Below are 19618 nucleotides of genomic sequence, written 5' to 3'. Positions count from 1 at the left end.
CTATTTTCAGGCACATCTTCTCAAAAACAGATATTGATAGAATAAAGGAAAATATATCTTTAAAAGGGTATTTAAAAAAAAGTTGCATACAAAAGGAAAGTATTTGATTGATTCATGCAATAGAAGCTATATCGAACTATATTGATCGTTATGTATCTGATTACAGGTTGCATATATATAGAAATTGGCAAATAGGAAGTTGGATGGATCATAAGCTTTATACTTAGAATCCCAGGATCTTTTCGATCTAAATTTCGTTGGAAATTTGAAATGATGTGAGAGTTAAAATCTATGCAGACAAGGCTCACAAGTAAAATACTGATCTTAATCGGAATTCATTACTCATAAAAATTATTATTAATTATTCCCAAATATTGGGAGAAAAATAAAACTTGCAGCAATATAATATTTATAATATCATATGAATTTATCAGATTTTGATAATTTTATTAAAAAGTTTTACAATTCCGCGGCAGTGTTCTCAATCCATTGTCTGAGAGAAGCAACATCAGCATAGACACCAGGATAGTCAGTCATGGCGCAGCCATTGCCCCAGGACACAATACCGACCAGCTCACCATTGGCGACCAGTGGGCCGCCAGAGTCACCCTGGCAGGCATCCTTCTTCTCGGTATAGGCACAGACCATTGTGTCCAGAATCTTGTCCTGACCGTAGGAATAAGTGTCAGAGCCGCAGTCAGTGACTGACAGCAGATCGACCTCCACTTGCTGCAGGGTATTGGGTGATGAGCAGAACAGGAAACAGGTGGTGCCCCAGCCGGTAACAACGGCAGGTGTTCCGGATGGAGGTGTGACCTTGGCCAGCTCAATGGCGCGCAGCTTGGCCGTCTGGCGGACAGGGGAGCTTAGCTTGATCACAGCCACATCGTTAATCATGAGTTTGCTGTTGTAGCCCTCGTGGAATTTGAATGACTTAACGCTGACGACCTCGCCGCCCTCGTTGCGCTCGGTGGCGCCCAGACGCACCTGGATCTCGGAGGCCTTATAGGACTGCATGCAGTGGGCAGCAGTGACAACGGTGTCCGAATCGATCAGACTGCCGCCGCAGAAATGGGAGCCTTTGGTGGTCTGAATGGAGACCTGATAGGGATGAGCCTCGATTGTCGTTGGCTCGCCATTCACGATGCGGCCAAAGGGAAACTCCGTGTCCGGCAGGCCCTGGGAGGCGGCGATGCACGCCAACACCACAACGAAACTCACAATCAATCGGTTCATTTTGTTAGTAATTACTAAACTGAGCAGCACTCGGTCCACATTGCTTTTATACCATCGCTATACATGGTCAAAGGCAAACATTCTTATCGGCTCTGGCCAGTCATGCTGTAAATCACGGGCCATCTATCGTACGGCTTTGGGAGCCCATAAATTCTCGGAAGGCTTCACAGGTCTACAGATTAGAGTTAGGGGCAGCACGCGTGCTATTATATTTAGCCCAAGACACTAACTAAACAAGTAAGATCGCTTTACTCGGGAGTGCCCAGCTTGGAGATACCCTGCTAGATACCCGCACATACACAGCACAGAAAACAATACAATCCCAATTGCAACCCTTTTTTAAAAATAATTTAAAAAAACCAACAGTATTTAAATATCGATTTGTATCGTTTGCTTGGAAACGGGGCAAGTTATCCGATTATAGAAAACAAAGAGGACCTAGGTTCAAAATTGCATGTCTTATAGGTTCTGCGATCCACGTATACTTGATGTAGTCGGAGATGCTTCCTTCTGCCTGTTACATACATTTTGTCAAAACCATCATACACACTTAACACATTTTCAATGAGTCTAGGGTACAAAAACAAGCTTAATTATTATAAATTAAAAACAAGAGAGATTTCAAAAATATCGCGCGACTGGACAGTAAATCTTTATGGACTACGCACTTAAGTCTATCAGTTACGATCACGATCTATAATTAAAAAACAAGTTAAGAAAACACAGAAGGGTAATCAATAAGAATACTGATTTGGCGAATGATTAGTCAAACTCTTATCAGCATTGGGTAGCCCTTTGAACACATTTAAAAAGGTCAAGGCTAATCAAAAAGAAGAAACACTGCTGCAGCTGAAAAGGTTCGAGTACAATTTGTCAATTCTAAAACATTTCCACGACTATAATTAATACAGGGGATATTTATCCGAAGTATTCTACCCTCTCTGACTGATTTATTGACCAAGAGCCCTAAAAATCCCTTTAAAAAATATATTTGTTCTATCAGAAATTGCTTTTAACATTTTCAAGTTCAAATTCGACTGATTTGATTGAGCTTTGCTATACATAATGATAAATGTTCTACGTAACCAGCATATGTTGCTCATGTTGTTATCTGGACGCGTTTCTGATGAAATCTCTGAGGGACAACAGCAATCAGTGCACATAGAACACAGAGCTTTATCTTATCAAGTGACTGACAAAACCAGCGAGTAACTTGCCACAAAATATTGGGCATGCGACGACGCCAGGGTTGGGCTGAGAGTCGAGGGCGCCCCAGAAGATAAACGTCGACCAGTTGAGCTGACCAAGTAAAGAATTGTGGCAAAAAGTGAACATGACCATGAATTTCAGCTGCCAAAGTTCATTTTTAATTTAACACACAGAAGAAGAAAAAAATAAAGAACGAAGCGGAACAATCTATAAACCCGCAGCACACAAGAGCTCTACTCCTTCTGGACAGTGGGTGGAAGGATTGGGGGCAGGTGGATAGTACTCGCAGTTGTGCGCTCAAAGTTGTTGATATCTATTACTGCAGATTTGAAGTTGTTCGCCGGCGTCTTAACTCACTTAACTCGCAGGACGTCGCACGTCGGAGCTGGCGGAGTGAAAGACTTAAAGACAGTTGCCAGTTGAATGGAACTGACTTCAAGCTGTGCGAGCTAGCTTCCAGCTTGAATTGACAGGGCAAGGAGAGGCGCACACACTCACGCACACACACACACATGACACGACAGCTGGTTAGTTTGGCTGCTTTAAGGAACAGGGGGGAGTGGGTGCCACCGAGGGCACGAGGCACGTAGCGCACTGCAGTTAAGATTTGGATTTGGTTTTGCCAGCTCGCTGGCTGAGCATATCAAAGGAAAAAACTACAAAACACTTATCTGGGTGACAAATAGAAAAGCGGGCGCCGCACAACCCAACAAGACGCCAGCATAGCAGGAATAATATCTCCGAGTAGATTAAAAAGAAAAAAACAGCAGAAGAAGCAGCAGCAGCAGAAGAAACCGCGCAGCTCGAGAAAAACAGAAAAGAAACCGAGCACCCACCCACAAAGCAAAAAATGACGCAGGTTGTCGTTATAATAAAAGCGCCACAGCAAGTGTGTGTGTGTGTGTGTATGTTATGCATGTGCGTATGGTACATGGGACAGGTGCCCGGCCAAGGCTACACACATGTGTATACACAGACATAAATGTGTGTGGGCTAGACAAGCTGCGGGCGCTGCGTCTATGTTTGCCATTTTGTTTTTTACTATTTACTTTTATTTACTATTTACCAGAATAGTCAAGACGTTGTGACTTAATTTGATACTCTTCAAAAAAACGGCATCCACGATAGCAATTATTACACGAGTAAACTGCATAATAATAGAGGATGATATTCAAAAATTCTTCACTAGCCAGAAAACGATTGAGCTGAGAGTATTTTGTTACAGCTATATGCAAAATGATATCAAAAAAGCACTATGTTATGATTATTTTATAGTTTTCTTAGAAAACAGACAAACAGAACTTCAATTATTATAAGATAATCTTTAAAAATATATATTAATGTTCAAAAAACTTTTACTAAATATTGGTAAATATTGTAAGTTTATAATTTTATAATTTATATTTACCATGTAAAAATTAGGTTCTTGTATAATCTATAATTGATTTTAACTATTACTCGCCATTGAGAAAATTAAAATTAAATCTAAATCAGAATTTTAAATAACAAATATCATAAACACATATCTCTGAAAATGACTTTGAAGCTAATCGTTTTGCAGCAATTTTCTACTCGTGAGAAAATTTAGATTAGTTTTTAATTTATTAATAAATATAAAATAAGATTATAAAAAAAAAATATTATAATAAATGAACAAGGCAATCAAAAACTCAATTTCCAAAAAATATCGATTGCTTTTAAATAATATAGTTATAATTATAATCAGACAAAATCTATATAAATACTTAATATATATAAACTATTTAATTAAAAACTCACCAGTTATTAGCTCCGCAAGGGACTACAAGATTCACAATGAACATATTTCCTATATCATCTTCTTGTTAATATTTGCAAGACGGGCAAAGGGCGACTTTATCTTAACAAGATCAAGTCAGGACCCAAGAGTTCTTGAGCTGTTGTTGTTGCATGCCATTCCGGTTGCCATTTCTTATATCATTTAAAATCATTTTGCAAGGTTTGAGCTGAGCTTTGCCTTTGGCCTCGCGCACATCCCTTTAAGGATTTCTTGTATTTGTTTTGTTTCTGTGTCGTGTCTCATGTGTGCGGATTTGCTTTCTTATCGGTTTCGTGTGACATCTTAGTTGCACGCGCCAAAGTTCCTCTAAGAAGGGCAATGCGAGCCAGAAGGAGCGGAATGTCAAGTGGTTAAGCGGAAAAAGCCTTGCAGAAATCTGGGATGAATTTAGCGATAAGTCCATGAGCTGTAAATAAGCATGGAATCGTTTGCATATTATCGGCTTATTGTTTTCATAAGGCATTGAAGAGGAGGTATTTCAGATATTTTCTAAATAAAAAGTTGGGCTATTTAATTAATTATAGACAGCTTGTTCTGCAAAATATAAAATATAAATGAACCCATTAAAAATGGGTATATGGGTATATTGTATTTGTGCAAAATCCAAATGTATGTAACAGGCAGAAGGAAGCATCTCCGACCCCATAAAGTATATATATTCTTGATCAGCACCAATAGCCGAGTCGATCTGGCCATCTCCGTCTGTCTGTCTGTCCGTCTGTCTGTCCGTCTGTCTGTCCGTCTGTCTGTCCGTCTGTCCGTATGTATGAACGCAAGGATCTCAGAACCTATAAGAGCTAGAGTTTTAGATGTAGGTGCTACTAATGCCTGCGCAGATCGAGTTTCTTTCCGATAATCGATAACTTACTCCGTTTCCACGCAATCGAAAAAAATCGATTTCTATATCCTGTTTTTTGGGCAATTTTGGTAAATATTAAGAGCTAGAGTCACCAAACTTGACATACAGCTTCTGAAATAGAATATATAGATGCATTTGATGTTGGAAGAAGAGGGTTCAGGCTATCCCCTAGTCGGGAGCTCCCGACTAGAAACTCTTACTTGTTTTAAATATCTTCTATGATGCTAAATAAATAAGTTGACATTTTTTTTATAAATAAATAAATTTATATTTTTATAGCTATTTTGTAAGTTTCTTTTGCAATCTACCCCTATAAAAAGAGTTGGCTCTTAACTGAACTGCAGACTCTTTAAAACCATAAAAAATTATGTCCCATCCATGTGCGTGAACAATTTATATAGCAACAATGCGTAGATCATATCACGTGGATAGTGTTAAGCCGTATAAAAAAATACTTTTGAAAAGGATTTTTTATTTTCATGGTTTTTGTTTTGTCATGGAATGCATAAAAACGTGGTCGTAAAAGAACAGCAGATTAATTTGTTATTAAATTACAACATAACAATATCTAATTTCAATGCGAAATGCGGGGGCGTGGCACGTATTGTAAAATCTCATGTGTTTGTGTGTTCGGGTATGTATGTTAGAATAGGATCCAAGGGGAGATCCCCTCCCAGGGGTGGCCATTGTTGCCAGGCCGCCTACACAGCCAGTCGGCCTATTAACCACATTTTAAGCATAATTGAATTTTGTGCATAAATTTCGGTTTATGGGACGCTGGGAGACCACGACCCGGGCAGATTATTACATTATTTACTGTGCAGAGCCGGCAGGCAACAGTTAGGTTAGAGCAAGGAGGGGACATGGCACGTTGGCCAGGCGATCTGGGACTATAGGCCAGGTTGTTTGGGCAGACGACAGGGCATCAATTTTATATGATGCTCGCTGGGTCGATTCAACGGATTGGTCTTGGCTGCCTGCGGAGCGGCTCCGACTGCCGTTGAAAGCCGAAAAATATTTATTAAATTTGCTTTTTATGACACAAACACACACACATACAAAAAACAAAGCGCTCCACAAAATGTTGCCAAAGTGTTGGCAATTGTGTGCAGTCAATGTCCCTTATTAAACGCTGTCAGGGATGGTCCACGATGTTGCTAAGCCCTGATAGGAATTAGGGATATTATATAAACAGAAGCTGTTATTTTTACCATGCCAAATTACAACCATTGTATAAAAACCCAAAAATTGTAAAAATTAGACACTTATAAGGTAGGTTAAAATGGGGAAAGAATGCCTTTTACTCGCAGTTTTAATTTGCTTTTAATCCTGATTTCGCTAAATCAATTTTATATCCTCAAATTTTTTCCCATTAATGAGAATCGGCAAGATTAAAAAAGAAAAGGTCATCAAATAACCTAGTATTCAATATAATTATTATTAAATATCAATAAATATTCTTCATTACCGTTCAAGCTATGTTTTTCTTAAAGTTTAATTGTGTTTTTTTTTTATTTTTTATCGCAGTCAATAGTTTTTAATATACAATTTATTCTTAAATACTTACAATCAACAAAACACCCGCCGATGGTGCCTTTTTGATTACAAATGCCTCTCAAATGATTTTTGCAATTATTTGTTTTTGCTTTTAATATAATTTTTGGTATTTGCCAGTTGAATTTGATTCCGAAACATAGTGCAAATGTTTATTGGCAGACCAGACGAGTGTCTGCCTAGGTTCATTTTCAGTCAGAGAAAGAAAGCAGAAAAACAGGCAGCCCATCAACTTTTTATTAGCTGGAAAATAAACACGGAAAACAGCAGAGATCAAGGCAGGGAGTTGGAAAAGTGTGGAAAACACGAAAATAAACAGGCAACACAACACAAAACGCAAACAAAGGCGGCAAGAGTTAAGTTACAAATATTTACAGCCCACCCCATCTTCCCCACCTCACCAAAGCCGTCCGACATCTAGGCTGCTGTTATTTGCCATTTGGTAAGACACGGCCAAGCAGCGTGTAAATGTTGGCCTGGCTACGCAGCGAAAAACCTTCGCCAGCGCGACTTAATAAATCTTTTTAAAGTACGCGCCGCGCGGCTCTAAAATATGTTATTTTATTTTAGTAAACTGCCTGTTTTTTTTTATTATTTTGGTTTAGACCCTTTATTTTAAGGGCCTGAAATGCAACTATGTTGCTCAATTTGACCCGTCTACCGCATTTTCGCTTTACATAAATATATTTCTTATTTTACGCTTATTGGTTCTCCTCTCCACAACATGTAAATAGCGTGGCGTTGGGTAATGTATGGATTTCGGGCTTATGAAAATAATGACAAACTAAGTACACTTAGCAATAATGCTTGATCCGAAAATCGATGGATTGAATAACCTCAAGGATAAGCCAAGTTGATTTATCGTGCCTAGTGCTCATCTAAAAAATCCTAAGGTATGCCAGATAACAACATTTTAAACTAAATTATCCTAAATTCATCTAACAAAATAAAAACGGTAAGGCTTAAATGTTTTTTTCTTTTTTGAAAAATTTTCAATGAAAAAGTATTTATACACTTATAGCTATACTTTTTTACACTTTTAGCTGTGGACAAATTATTTATTTTGTATTTTAGCTTGGTTTTACTGGATACCCTCAAAAATTGTTTTGCCCTATCTATCTATTCTGAATTTCTAACACTTAACAGAAATGCCCAAAAGTATGCCGACATTAATACGACCTTAAAACTGAAAATTTGATCGTTTAAGTAAATATTCATAGAATTAAAAGCAAAATAAAATTTTTTTTTAAATATCATATATATACAAATATTGGATAAAAAAGTAAGTCTACTGCTTTGCAGCTTTAACCAGTAAATCTTTGAACGAAATTATTAATTGAAACCTATTCGGAGTTCGCGGCATTCACAATAAATAGAGGCATTCATTATGGCAACTTTTTGTTTCTGTCTGCGCAAGGACCCTCGAAGTTCCTTTGGATCTCATCCCAACGAGTAAAACCGTTCAGCTGCCCCATAAATTTGTGGTCCCCATTCAATTTAGTGCCTTGCGCTCGATTTCGTTGGCCTTTTTGTGGTAGAAGCCAGGTTCGGGGTTCAGTGAACAGACAAAACTGTGGTCAATAGCCAATACCAGAAGAGATGGGCAAACAAGGCGAACTTGGCGATTGCTTCTGGTACTGTGGCAGCTAAAACAAATTATCAAATTAGTTTGTTTTGTGGCCACTTTTACTAGCTGTTTAGCACATTATTTGGCTAAGACGATTGTTTTGCGGGCCAAAAACAAATATGAAAAAAAAAAACAAAATAAAAAACCCTACAATGATTAATTGTTTTTAATGGACAGCTTAAGTGTGAGTTAACAGGCGCATAAATTAATGCTGGGGCCTTTTCTAAAATTAAAGAACTTTGATTAACCGCAATTACCGATAGGGGGCTTTTCCCAAGACTCTGCAGACTGGAAATTATCTCAAAACAACGGCATATTGATATACCACTTGCCCTATCTTATCGGCGCGTACGTGAAAGAGCTCAAAAGCCAAAAGCGTCTGAAGTGATTTCAGGTATTCCCCAATTGCGTGCTCACAAATTTATCCACTTGAATCGAAAATGGGTTGGTCGATATCTATACGATCAAGTCAAACCGGTTTTAACTCAAGTTCTGATCTTATTTATTGAAAAGTAATATCATTTATTTCTATATTAAGAATGAGTTTTCAATTGACTATGAAAAAGATTTCTAGTATTTTTAACAAGAGAGGAATCAAACCCGATTGAGACGGTTATAAATCGATCCAGTTATGAATTGTTTGTAGCCAGCTTATCAAATTCGCAATCAAAAATATATTTTTCCGTGACGATTTTTGATTAAATGGAGCTTTATCAACATAATCAAAAAACAATTATTTTTTTAATTTCATAGTTTATTTTGGGATTGTTGTATAACAATTCATTATATCGTAAGAAATGATTTTTAGTTAAACTATTTTTATTAATAATAAATAATTTACTGAGTCAAACCTTGCCCGACTTTAATATGAAATGCTAAAAATATTGCAATAACATTTTGATGCCAATCACTTTCCTCGCTGGTTGACCCACTTCGTGGGGCGCGTCTCCTTTCACCTCAGACGCCAAATGACAATACGAATTCTCCACCTACGATGTCATTACTTAGAGTGCAACTGAGGACCTTTGGCCAAGGTCTATGCCAGTTGCCGTGGATGTTGAGTGTGCACACACACTCAGCATTTAAGTACATATGCATGTCATATCAGACAGTCAGCAATATACGATTATGATAAGCCAATTTAACTTTAAACACAAATGGAAACTGACAGCGCCATCAATCAAATTGCACAATCGTCTGATTGATTGATTAACGATAAGTGTATTAAACAATTCTTAAATATGCGATATGATATATCCTTTTGCTGGTGCTTAAAGCACAAACATATCATTTATCCATTGCGCTTTTGATGTTCTTAAACAATATTTGGTCGCGTATCTGTGATATGGATAGACATATGCATATATAAGTACATGTATATTTAAAGCACACGCTTGCGATACCCTGTATAATAAAGGTCTTACAAGGGTTGTTGAAATATATTTTCCATTTGCTTTTTAAAATATTCCCTAAATATAAAAGTAATTATTTTACAGAAAGGTTGGATAATACTTATAAGGTGTATTTATATATTTCTTATATGTAAAGCACTGACAACTAGTGCTGTAAAACTATCAAAAGTAGTTTCAATAAGGGATTTCGAAAAATAAATATGAACACCTGTGACAACACCGATGTAAGCAATTTTTAAAATAAATAGTAATTAACGTAGTATATTTAAATTTAAAAACAGCTCTAACGCGACTTACTGTGCTATGGACAGAGGAATTTTTTTTATTATTATTTATCTTATCTGAGTGTCATAAAACTACACTAACTTATAAATGTTTCGAGCCCATTTTGATTTTAATTCTAATATACTAAAATGTTAAATATAAATGATATATTAATTAAATTCCACAAAGCCATATCGACAAGCTAGAGTACGATTTGAGTATCGCCACGTAATTGAATCCAGGATATCTTGTGGTCATATCCTTGGCGTGTTCTCACTCTCTGTTGGCTGTTCTATTGTTCCTTCACTTCCGCTCCTTGGCCTCGGTAAACATGCTACGCCTGGGAAGCTTTGCACTTGAGCAGATTTCTTTTGTCGCGACTCATGCGACTGCGGGCCGCCATATATTTCTCATGAATGAGCGCGTACAGCTCCTGCTGAAAGTATCCGTGCTGCGGCTCGACATTCATGTAGTCACGTCGTATTTGCCTGTCCCGACACCGGAACTCGCGCCACAGCCCAAGCAGTGCCAGCCACTTTTTGTCAATAAAGTCCAGAGTCTTGCGCTCGAACGGTGATTTCTTATAGTTGGTAATCGCGTGTAAGATGAAATTTGCATTGATTTGTTGTTGCAGCGCCAAATGGTCCAGCATCTGGAGGCCGTTCGGTGGCCAGGACACTTGATTAAAGGGAAAACTGGGCCCCAGCTTTAAGGCAGCAACATTCGGCATTTTATTTTATTTTTATATATCTTTGTTACTTTAAATTTCTTTTCACTTCTTGCACTTCACTTGTAATTTATAAAAAATTGTTATTTTTATTGTTAAGTTTTATTTTTTGTTGCTTTTCGACAACAGAATATGTTTTGTTCTTCTGTGCACTTGTCTCGCAGTCTCCCGGTCTATTTTATAATACTAAACCGTTGGCGGCTTGCGCTTTTATATATAGCATCGAGTTGATAAAATGTACAAAAAGTTTTTTATGGAAATTCCGGCCTGATAACTCGTAGTGAGCTAGCTCTATGGAAAATTGCGCGTCATCAACGTAGGTGTTTACAGTACCTGACGCTACTGAAAGCTACCGAAACAAAATGAGTGGACTCTGGTAGTAGTATATATACCATGTATAACTGACTAGATCTTTAGTGCGAAAATATAATAGAAATATTCACATGTAAGTATTAAGTTGTCTTTAATAAAACAATAGAATATAAATATATTTTTCAGTTACTAAAAGAACAAGAGCCAATCATTTCTTAGGTGCCAATAATTTATACCTCGTTTTGAGAACTTCAATCTTTGCATCTATGAAGCAGACTTTTGCATTGCGCCTTTAAACATTTATTTAAAAAAAAAAAAAACTAAATTAAACGCTTTAATTTTGAATTTATAATTGCAGTTTGCAATTGAACCGAACTGAATATATTTCAAGTTTTTCACTAAACTTCACATCTACCAATAGTTGGTCTATATCTAGAATTACACAAATGCATTAGTTGAGGTTTAAGGTATTTTTGCTGGATGCCTAAAATATTTGTTGTATTCAACCAAACCATTTTAAAAGAAATATGGTACGATTGAAATTGTTACAATTAAGTTTTGGTTCATATTAAGTTGCATATTGAAAATTAGGGTTTGAAACGGTTTGGCGCAAATCCGCTGCGCAGTCTTCCGCTACCCCCTTTACAACTTATTTTAACTTACTAAACATACGATTTCTCGTCAACATATTAAATATTATAAATTACTTATTAAATTGAGTTAAATAATTTTAGTTCTCATTAATATGATATACTCAAATCTAGAAAAAGTTAGCAAGTCGTACGAAGAGTTTTTATAAAGAATAGTTTTTATAACCGACATAGGCTTAAGACTATGGCAAAGTGTATAACTATATACCCAATGTAAACCTATCCGTTTATTATAAAAAAATATAATTCTTATTTACGAACATAGCAATTTGTCAAGGACATTTTTATACATATATATATATATATATATACATATATATATAGAGAGAGAGAGAGAGAGAGAGAGAGAAAGAGAGAGATAGACAAAAGTACGTAATATGTGTATTAAACTTTTTTTTTATTTTAAAACCTTATAAGTATAAAGAAACGGCTAGAGGTGTACACATATACTCCCACTAAATGGAAACGCCCCTTAAAAAAGTGCTGGTAACCACACAACACTGACCACACACCCTGCACCATAGTTTGGTCAATCATTTTGGCCAATTGTTGAGCAGCCGTAAAACAATTGTTTATCAAATCACGCACAGGAGGCCGAGCTGCTGTTTTTGATTCATGACGATTCAATGGGCGATGTGTGCTATCAAGAATATTGCTCGCTAAGCATGATATGCCGCAGCACACACGCACCCACGCACACACGCACCCACGCAACCGCACACACACAGACACGCGTACACACGCAGAAACACATTCATACACTCAGGCAATCATACACACGCACAACCCATCAGCAATTCACTCGTTGCGCGGCTGGCACATTAGCCTATTCAACAAAATCGTTAGCCAGTCAATGAACACAATCGTTAAGCATTACACTAGGCAACAAAATTTTATCGCCCCCAGTGGGCCGGCTTATGTCGGGCGTCATGTTATCGTCAAGTGTCGCCAGCTCATCGCTGATAATTGTGACGCCCCCCATATCATCACGATTGGAGACGCCCAGCCAACTCCAAAACACTAAGCTAAGTGCTGGGGTCTCATAGATTCAGTTGAGTCTTACGGACCACTCGAACTTAATAATGATTTAATTACAGGCGTCAAGTGTGTGTCAAGTGTCACTGCAATCACATGCAAACGTTTTTGTGTGTGCCTTTTAACTAATATGGATACTAAAACTGCGATCCCAGCATTAAATGCTGTGACTGGTTTAGCTGTTAAAATATGTTTCTAAAATTCTGCAATAATTCCCAAGTGGGCTTTTTACACAGTAAAACTTGACTTCAAGTCAAGTTGGCACGTACAATTAAAATATATCTATTAAAATTAAGGTGCACGCTTTTAACAAGTTTTGGGAAACTTTATGCGTCAGGTCGGGAACTAAACGAAATATTAATATGCGAAACTTTTTCATTAAAAATAAAAGAAATTTTCAAACACCAACAATTATTGCAAATATTTTAATTGAGACGTGAAAGTGGAAATTTAAGTGGAAGTACGACAACTATTTTGATTAATTATATTTGTATCACGGGAAAACCACTTGACACGGGCAAATTTCCCTATTTGAATTTCTAAATATAAATATAAGCCCCAACGTTCAAAAAAAAAAGCTATTGAGTCATGAACACAGAATATTTTCGTAATGTTTATACTAGAGACAAAAAAATATATTACCCAACAGATATTGAATGAAATATATAAACATTTTTCTAACTGTATCTTCTAATAAAGTACTTTTACTTACTGCTTGACTGGAAGATGCCTCGCAATTGGATCGTTGCTCTTCAACTAGGCATTTACCACTGGCATATTTACATATTTATTTGAATATATAAAACTCATAATTTGGTAAATTTAAAATGCTTGTTTAGGGGATACCTCATAACCAAATAAAGAGTTTATCATCTTTAAAGTTAAATTTTAGTAGCTTAGAAAATACACTGTAACTTGACTAAAAGAAACGAGGGTAGCTCAAAGGATGATATTCAGTTTAGGTCCAAATATATATTTGCATATCACATTCACTAACAGGGCAATATTTTTATCTGCACTGTTTCACTCTTATTTGCTGATATCTGTGATAACGCAATTATTAAGCTATAATTATCGTAAATAAGTATATTTAATATTTAGCTTACGACAGACAATTGCAGCATGTGTAAAGTGTATTATAATATGATGAAAATGTTGATTTCACAAATGCGTTGCATATTTCACGGCTCTCTGACTCTCGGATGAATGGACGTGTTGCATGAATGGGTTTTAAACACTATTTTCAAATGATTCAAATCAAATGAGCTGTCAATTATTGTTATTTGTATTGTTGCCACATTTGGGCTGGCATTCTTGTTGTTTTCTCTGCTCATGTGGCTGCTGCCTTGGTGGGCATATTTAATTTTAATCTGTTATTTAACTATGGCCTGTTTTTGGTTTGGCTATTTAATTTGCAATATGAATTGCATGGACTTACGAGCATATTCAGCGGTCATTCAAACAGCATTCGAGCATTTGGAAATTAAATTGAAGCTCAATTTATATATTTCATTGTATTAGACTACAAAGCATAAAAAGCAAAGCTCATAAAATAATGGACAATTAAATTTGTTGAATAAGTTAATCCTGTTACTTTGCACTATACGAAATGTATCGAATTCTAATGTGATTTACATTATTAGCAGCGATAACCAGGCTTTGCTCGAATATTCCCTGAAAAAAGGTTTATAGAGTATTCAATAATTTTTCTTTCTTTTTGTTTTTAAACATATTGACCAGTTGACTGTAAAATGGTATGGAAAAAGTACACAAAAGAAAAAGAGTAAGAAATATCAAGTGGCCCACAAGCTACGCAACTTGGTTAATGTATTTCTAAAGAGTTTTCCATCATGTAAATTCACAACAGCTGCTGCTGCCTGCCGCACCCCGTTGTCATTCTTTAACGTAAATATCATTAGCATTATGATGCTACGCAGCTTGAAGCTTTTTGTTATGTCACATTTCACGCCAGCTGAGCCGATGTCCCCTACCAGCCGCGGCCGCCTCTACAACTACCCTTGCCCCTACCACTACTCGTCGTTGCCATCATGAACAATGTTTACCTTACTTCATATGCACATTTACACACACAAACATGGAGCCGCACTCATACGCAACGTGCTACACATACGACCTGAGGACATGTTTTCATATCGAAAACTGAAAAGATAAGCAAATGATCAAATAACGACCTTAATACACACTATCCAAATATATTAATATATATACACTAACTTAACGATTTTTATTCAAAGAAAGATTATTATTCAAACACTTTTCAAATTTCTGCGTCGAATATACTTTAATTTTCGAATTTAGGAAATCTTTTTAAATTAATTTATTAATTTACTGTTGGTTGCTTAAAGGTAATTAATCAGGCACGGATGTATTCCGTTTAAATATTATTTACTACTTGAAATGGAAAACTTATTTTAATTATGCTGCCAGTATGGAAATTATCATTATATGTGGGCAAATGCTGTAATACATTTTCAGAGCTCGATTATAGGGTATATAAAATAATGAGAATATGCAGAGGAGACTAAAAGGCAACCAACGTTAACGCATTGAGTGAAAATCAACATGTGCACAAACAAGCAGTTGGTTCTACTTGTACATCTATTGCCTACTTGTAGGCGCAAATGTTTTTCATATACACAAATTACATAATGCATACATGTATTTATGTATGTCTATGTGTGCATGTGTGTGCATGGGTGTGTGTATGTGTTTGTATGCGAATGCGTTGTGTAAGTGTTGCAATTGAGTTTTCTAGCCCATGAAAAATTCATTTCAACTTTTCCATATTACTTAAAAGGCAGACGAGACCAGAGCGCAGCCCAGCAACAGTGCATATATAGCTTAATTTTTCAATACCCTAAATAAAGGGTATTCAGATTTTTGGTGATGGTTTGTTGAAAGGGAAATTAAAAAGTAAGGGTATGTTCCGAAAGTAAAGTGAAAACCGAGACCGCTTGTTAGTCGAAAATCGACTTATTAAAATTTGTTTAACAATAAATATATAATACAGAAATATATATATATATATTTAAGTAATTCATTAATTTTAAGAAGTTAATGCAACAAAATAAGAAAGTTTTGTCAAGAGGCTTAAGACAGGTTAATATATAAGCTACTATATTTATTATTATTTTGTATTTTGAACTTGTGTACCCTATTCAAGAAGCGTATTTCTGCTTCGGCTGCCCACAGGAAAACTATGCTTTCTAGTTCCATGTGGCCACAGGGGCGCCACCTGGTGTACGTACACGGAACTGACGGCAACAGGGTAGCGAGGAAAGGTTGCTTACAACTTGGTTCTGTTAGAAATTTTATTTTATTGAATTTTTATCAATTTGTTGGCAGCTAAATTGAAACAGCAGCAGCCAGGCGCACACGCATGCGAATGCAAACACAACATTGCCACGCCCATTTTTGAGGCGTACTTTTGCATGCAGTTGGGCTTTATGCTGTTTACTTAGCCCACGCAGCCGCCCACGACATCCCCATTACCCAGGCCGTCGGTTTGCAGCAACAGCAAAAATTGTTATGAAATTCTGGCCTGTGTGTGTGCGCCTTGTATGACAAGTTGTTAGACATTTGACTTTTTTGCCTAACCAGAGCCGAACCCGGCAACACCCCTCTACCCTCGCACTCTGGCCTTGGCTCATGCTTTGGCTCATAGTTTAAGCCATTGATTGCATTGCCCGAGCATCGTTGGCTTTTGGCTTTTAGTACAAAAGTTTTTAAGTCTTTGTAAAATGTTTTTCCATCTCTGCTCTCTGTGTGGCCTGCTGATGCCATAAGCCGAATGATGTTGACTGAATGCTTGGCTAGATAGGCATTTTTGCCCATTGTAAGCCCGGGCATAAAGTACCAGTAAGTATTATCAAGTCATAGACATGCTTCATGTCTTAACCTGACAATATGCTTTACTCTGTAGCCCGCCTACCATTTCCATTTGGCAAAGTGCATATTCAAGTGGCTTACTGCAGATTTTCTTAAAATGCAAGCAACAAAAATGAAATTGGAATCTGTTTTGACATGCATTGTAATAATATTTATTAGTGTTTTTTTTTCGGATAAAGCTCCGATTAGCATAAGCCTAATCTAAGTTGCAAATTTATTAAGTCTATACAAACAAGTATATTATTAATCAACATAATGGAAAACTCAAAGAACATAAACCAAGTAAAGCTTTTAATTAAAGCTAAGCATTATCAAAAGACATGTAATAATTAGATGAAATTAATAGCTACTATTAATATTTATAGTATACATATAAAATTATATTTGTAATATATATTTATATCAAAATATAATAAAAAATTACATCAATATTAAAAAGGTTTTTAGAAAGTATAAATAAATAAATTGTACCAGTAAAGATGTGGTATAGAAAAATGTTCCATATGAAAATTGCAACACATAAATTATAATATAAAAAACAACTTTCATATTTTTAATATACTCAAAACTATATAGTTTGAGTATAATTAATGCAACAAAAATTTACAAATATAAAAAAGTTCAAAATATATCTCTGTTGCGATACAAAAATGAGTGCGTAAAAAATAATCAATTAAAAATACTCAATTAAAACGACACCATAACCATTTTTTTTATCAAATAAAAACATATATATACGAATATATTCATAGTGATGCTTTAACCCAACCTTATTTTATTGACTGATTTAAATTGTATTCATAAAACTTTTCATGGTAAACTTATACAATTTAACTTCTCAACATTACATATATGTTTAAAAAAAATATATAAAAAATATTTACACTTCATTTCGCCTTATGGGCATAACTTTACCTCAACTACACACAGAAATTTAAGTATTATTTCCTATACACTTTTATTTCATTTTCATCCCATATTCAACACCCTTTTACGTATTTATCCTTATCATAACCCCAGGCGCTAACAATTCAGCTTTATTTATGTATTTAACGTTTTGTTATAGCGCAGTTTTAATCAACGCTTCACACATACACACACACACAGACACACACGCACACACACACACACAGTAAAGCTCGCTGCAGGGTTGCCAGCCCTCTCTGCAGCAATAAGAAAACAAAACCCTGTTACATAGTTTTGCGAATAAATTAGAATTTGCCACGGCCGCTGGCAAGCAAATTAGAAACCTCTTGAAATGTGCGTGATATAACTTCGACCATACACAGAAACATGCAAGCACACACACAAACACAAACACACACATACACACACACACACACACACACACACACACACACAGATACTTGTTAGTTACTCAGGTGTGCGCACACACAGCGCCCAAAGCAAAATGTGCGTGTTTAAGTAAAGAACGCTACAGAAATTAAAATGAGAATCTGCCCAGGCAAAAGTCGCCGAAATAGCAACAGCCAGAAGTGGCAACAAAACAAAAGAAATAAATAAATTTTATATAGCACCCTTTTCGAATTACCCTTTCTGTGAATGCCGATTACAGACGTTAGCACTGATACCCTGTAACAGTTGCAAAATCAAAGGGGAACTTGATAAAACACATAGACACAATTGAATATATTTCTTTAGACAGTATGGATAAAGCACATTTTAAATTCTCATTTAGCATGTAATCTCTAGAATAATAATAATAATAAAATAATAATAATAATAATAATATATACGCGTTAGATCTATATGGGAACAATTAGAAACTTTTAATTTGTTAATATAGATTTCTGAAATAGATGAACACTGAACACTGTTTTCAATAGCCAAGCGTTAGAGTCTGTGGTCTCCCTCACACCTTAAAATCTTTAAATAGCATTATGAAATGTTAAACTCGAAACTCAAAAAAGTAATGAATTATTAATAATAATTACTTTAAATTAGATATTATATATTTACAAGCTTTGAATGTAGCCCGTTAAGTCTTAACTTATTCTAATTTGAGTATATTATTGAGTATATCTAAATATTAACAAAATGTTAAATTTAATGATTTTTAATCTTAATCAAGAAAAACAGAGCCTAGTAAAAATGTTCTACATTTGTTCGAAGAACCATTTATTCATGTAAATATACATTTTTCTGATTTTTTGAGGTCTTAAGTCTTCCCTCTCTACTCTAAAAGCCTTTTCGCGTAACTGTGGTAAATGATCCATTGTGTAGAGTCATTTTCTTCATTTTTTCGTTACCTACTCTATAGCAAATATGTATATTCTTTCCAATTGTAGGGCATGCAAACGCAGAAACTAGCCAAACACCTTTCGTCTATTTGGCAAAAGAAGCCAATGCCCGCGCCTGCCTACCCAGCTGCCGCATTGTCTGCCACAGCAGGAGCCAACAGCGACTCCTACGGTCTGCAGGCATCGGCTGCGGCACCACATGCATTTCAATTAACGGCTACCGAAAGCACTTCAAGCGCAAAAACACGCACCGCTCTTACAACCACCGGGCACGCCCACCACATTGATAGGCGCTAGCTGGAAGAGTCGTGACAGCAGCTGCAGCTGCAGGTGCAGCAGTGGCACACCTGACAGAGAGGCTGGCCGTGCTGTGGCCGTGCTCCAGCTCTGCTTTTTTTGTTGGTTTTGCGTGCCGCTGCGGAGGGGCGGGCCTGGAACTTGGGCTAGGTCTGGCCGTGCACATACGAGTATCCACTTTGTTTATGCTGCGTGGCTGCACTTTATCAAAGCGCCGGCGAATGCTAAAAACAAACTGCGGTCGCCGACGCCATTTTGACTTAACACACTCAGCGAAATAAACCAAAATATGCGCACACAAGCTATGCTAAAACATTGTTCACAAACAATAAAAAAAGTCTTCGTTGTATAAAACAATTTAAATTTAATTTAAAGTTTTTTAGGCTTAAGGAAGTATTGAATATTCTAATAATGAAAAATTATTGTAACTTATGTGATCAGAAACAA

At 36.2% G+C, this 19618-nt stretch overlaps 2 protein-coding genes across 2 annotated transcripts; both read right to left on the bottom strand.

The window, feature by feature from the left end:
* Positions 1-413: 413 nt before the first annotated feature.
* On the bottom strand, positions 414-1236 carry LOC115763072 (trypsin). The gene has a single exon (XM_030705500.1). The coding sequence runs from the start codon at positions 1234-1236 to the stop codon at positions 460-462; it is 777 nt and encodes a 258-aa protein (XP_030561360.1). The 3' UTR covers positions 414-459.
* A 9078-nt stretch (positions 1237-10314) lies between these two features.
* On the bottom strand, positions 10315-10710 carry LOC115763267. Its single transcript, XM_030705746.1, has one exon. It carries the CDS (start codon positions 10708-10710, stop codon positions 10315-10317), a length of 396 nt encoding a protein of 131 aa, XP_030561606.1.
* Between the last annotated feature and the right edge of the window lie 8908 nt (positions 10711-19618).

This window comes from Drosophila novamexicana, unplaced genomic scaffold (assembly GCF_003285875.2).
Source record: "Drosophila novamexicana strain 15010-1031.04,08,12 unplaced genomic scaffold, DnovRS2.1 tig00000689-arrow-pilon, whole genome shotgun sequence".
Taxonomy (NCBI): Eukaryota; Metazoa; Arthropoda; class Insecta; order Diptera; family Drosophilidae; genus Drosophila; species Drosophila novamexicana.
Note: the sequence above shows the minus strand (reverse complement) of the source record. Positions and strands in the feature narration are given on the sequence as shown.

Coding starts and splice junctions, on each gene's coding strand:
- LOC115763267 (XM_030705746.1), bottom strand. CDS start 10,710: ATGCCGAATGTTGCTGCCTTAAAGCTGGGGCCCAGTTTTCCCTTTAAT.
- LOC115763072 (XM_030705500.1), bottom strand. CDS start 1,236: ATGAACCGATTGATTGTGAGTTTCGTTGTGGTGTTGGCGTGCATCGCC.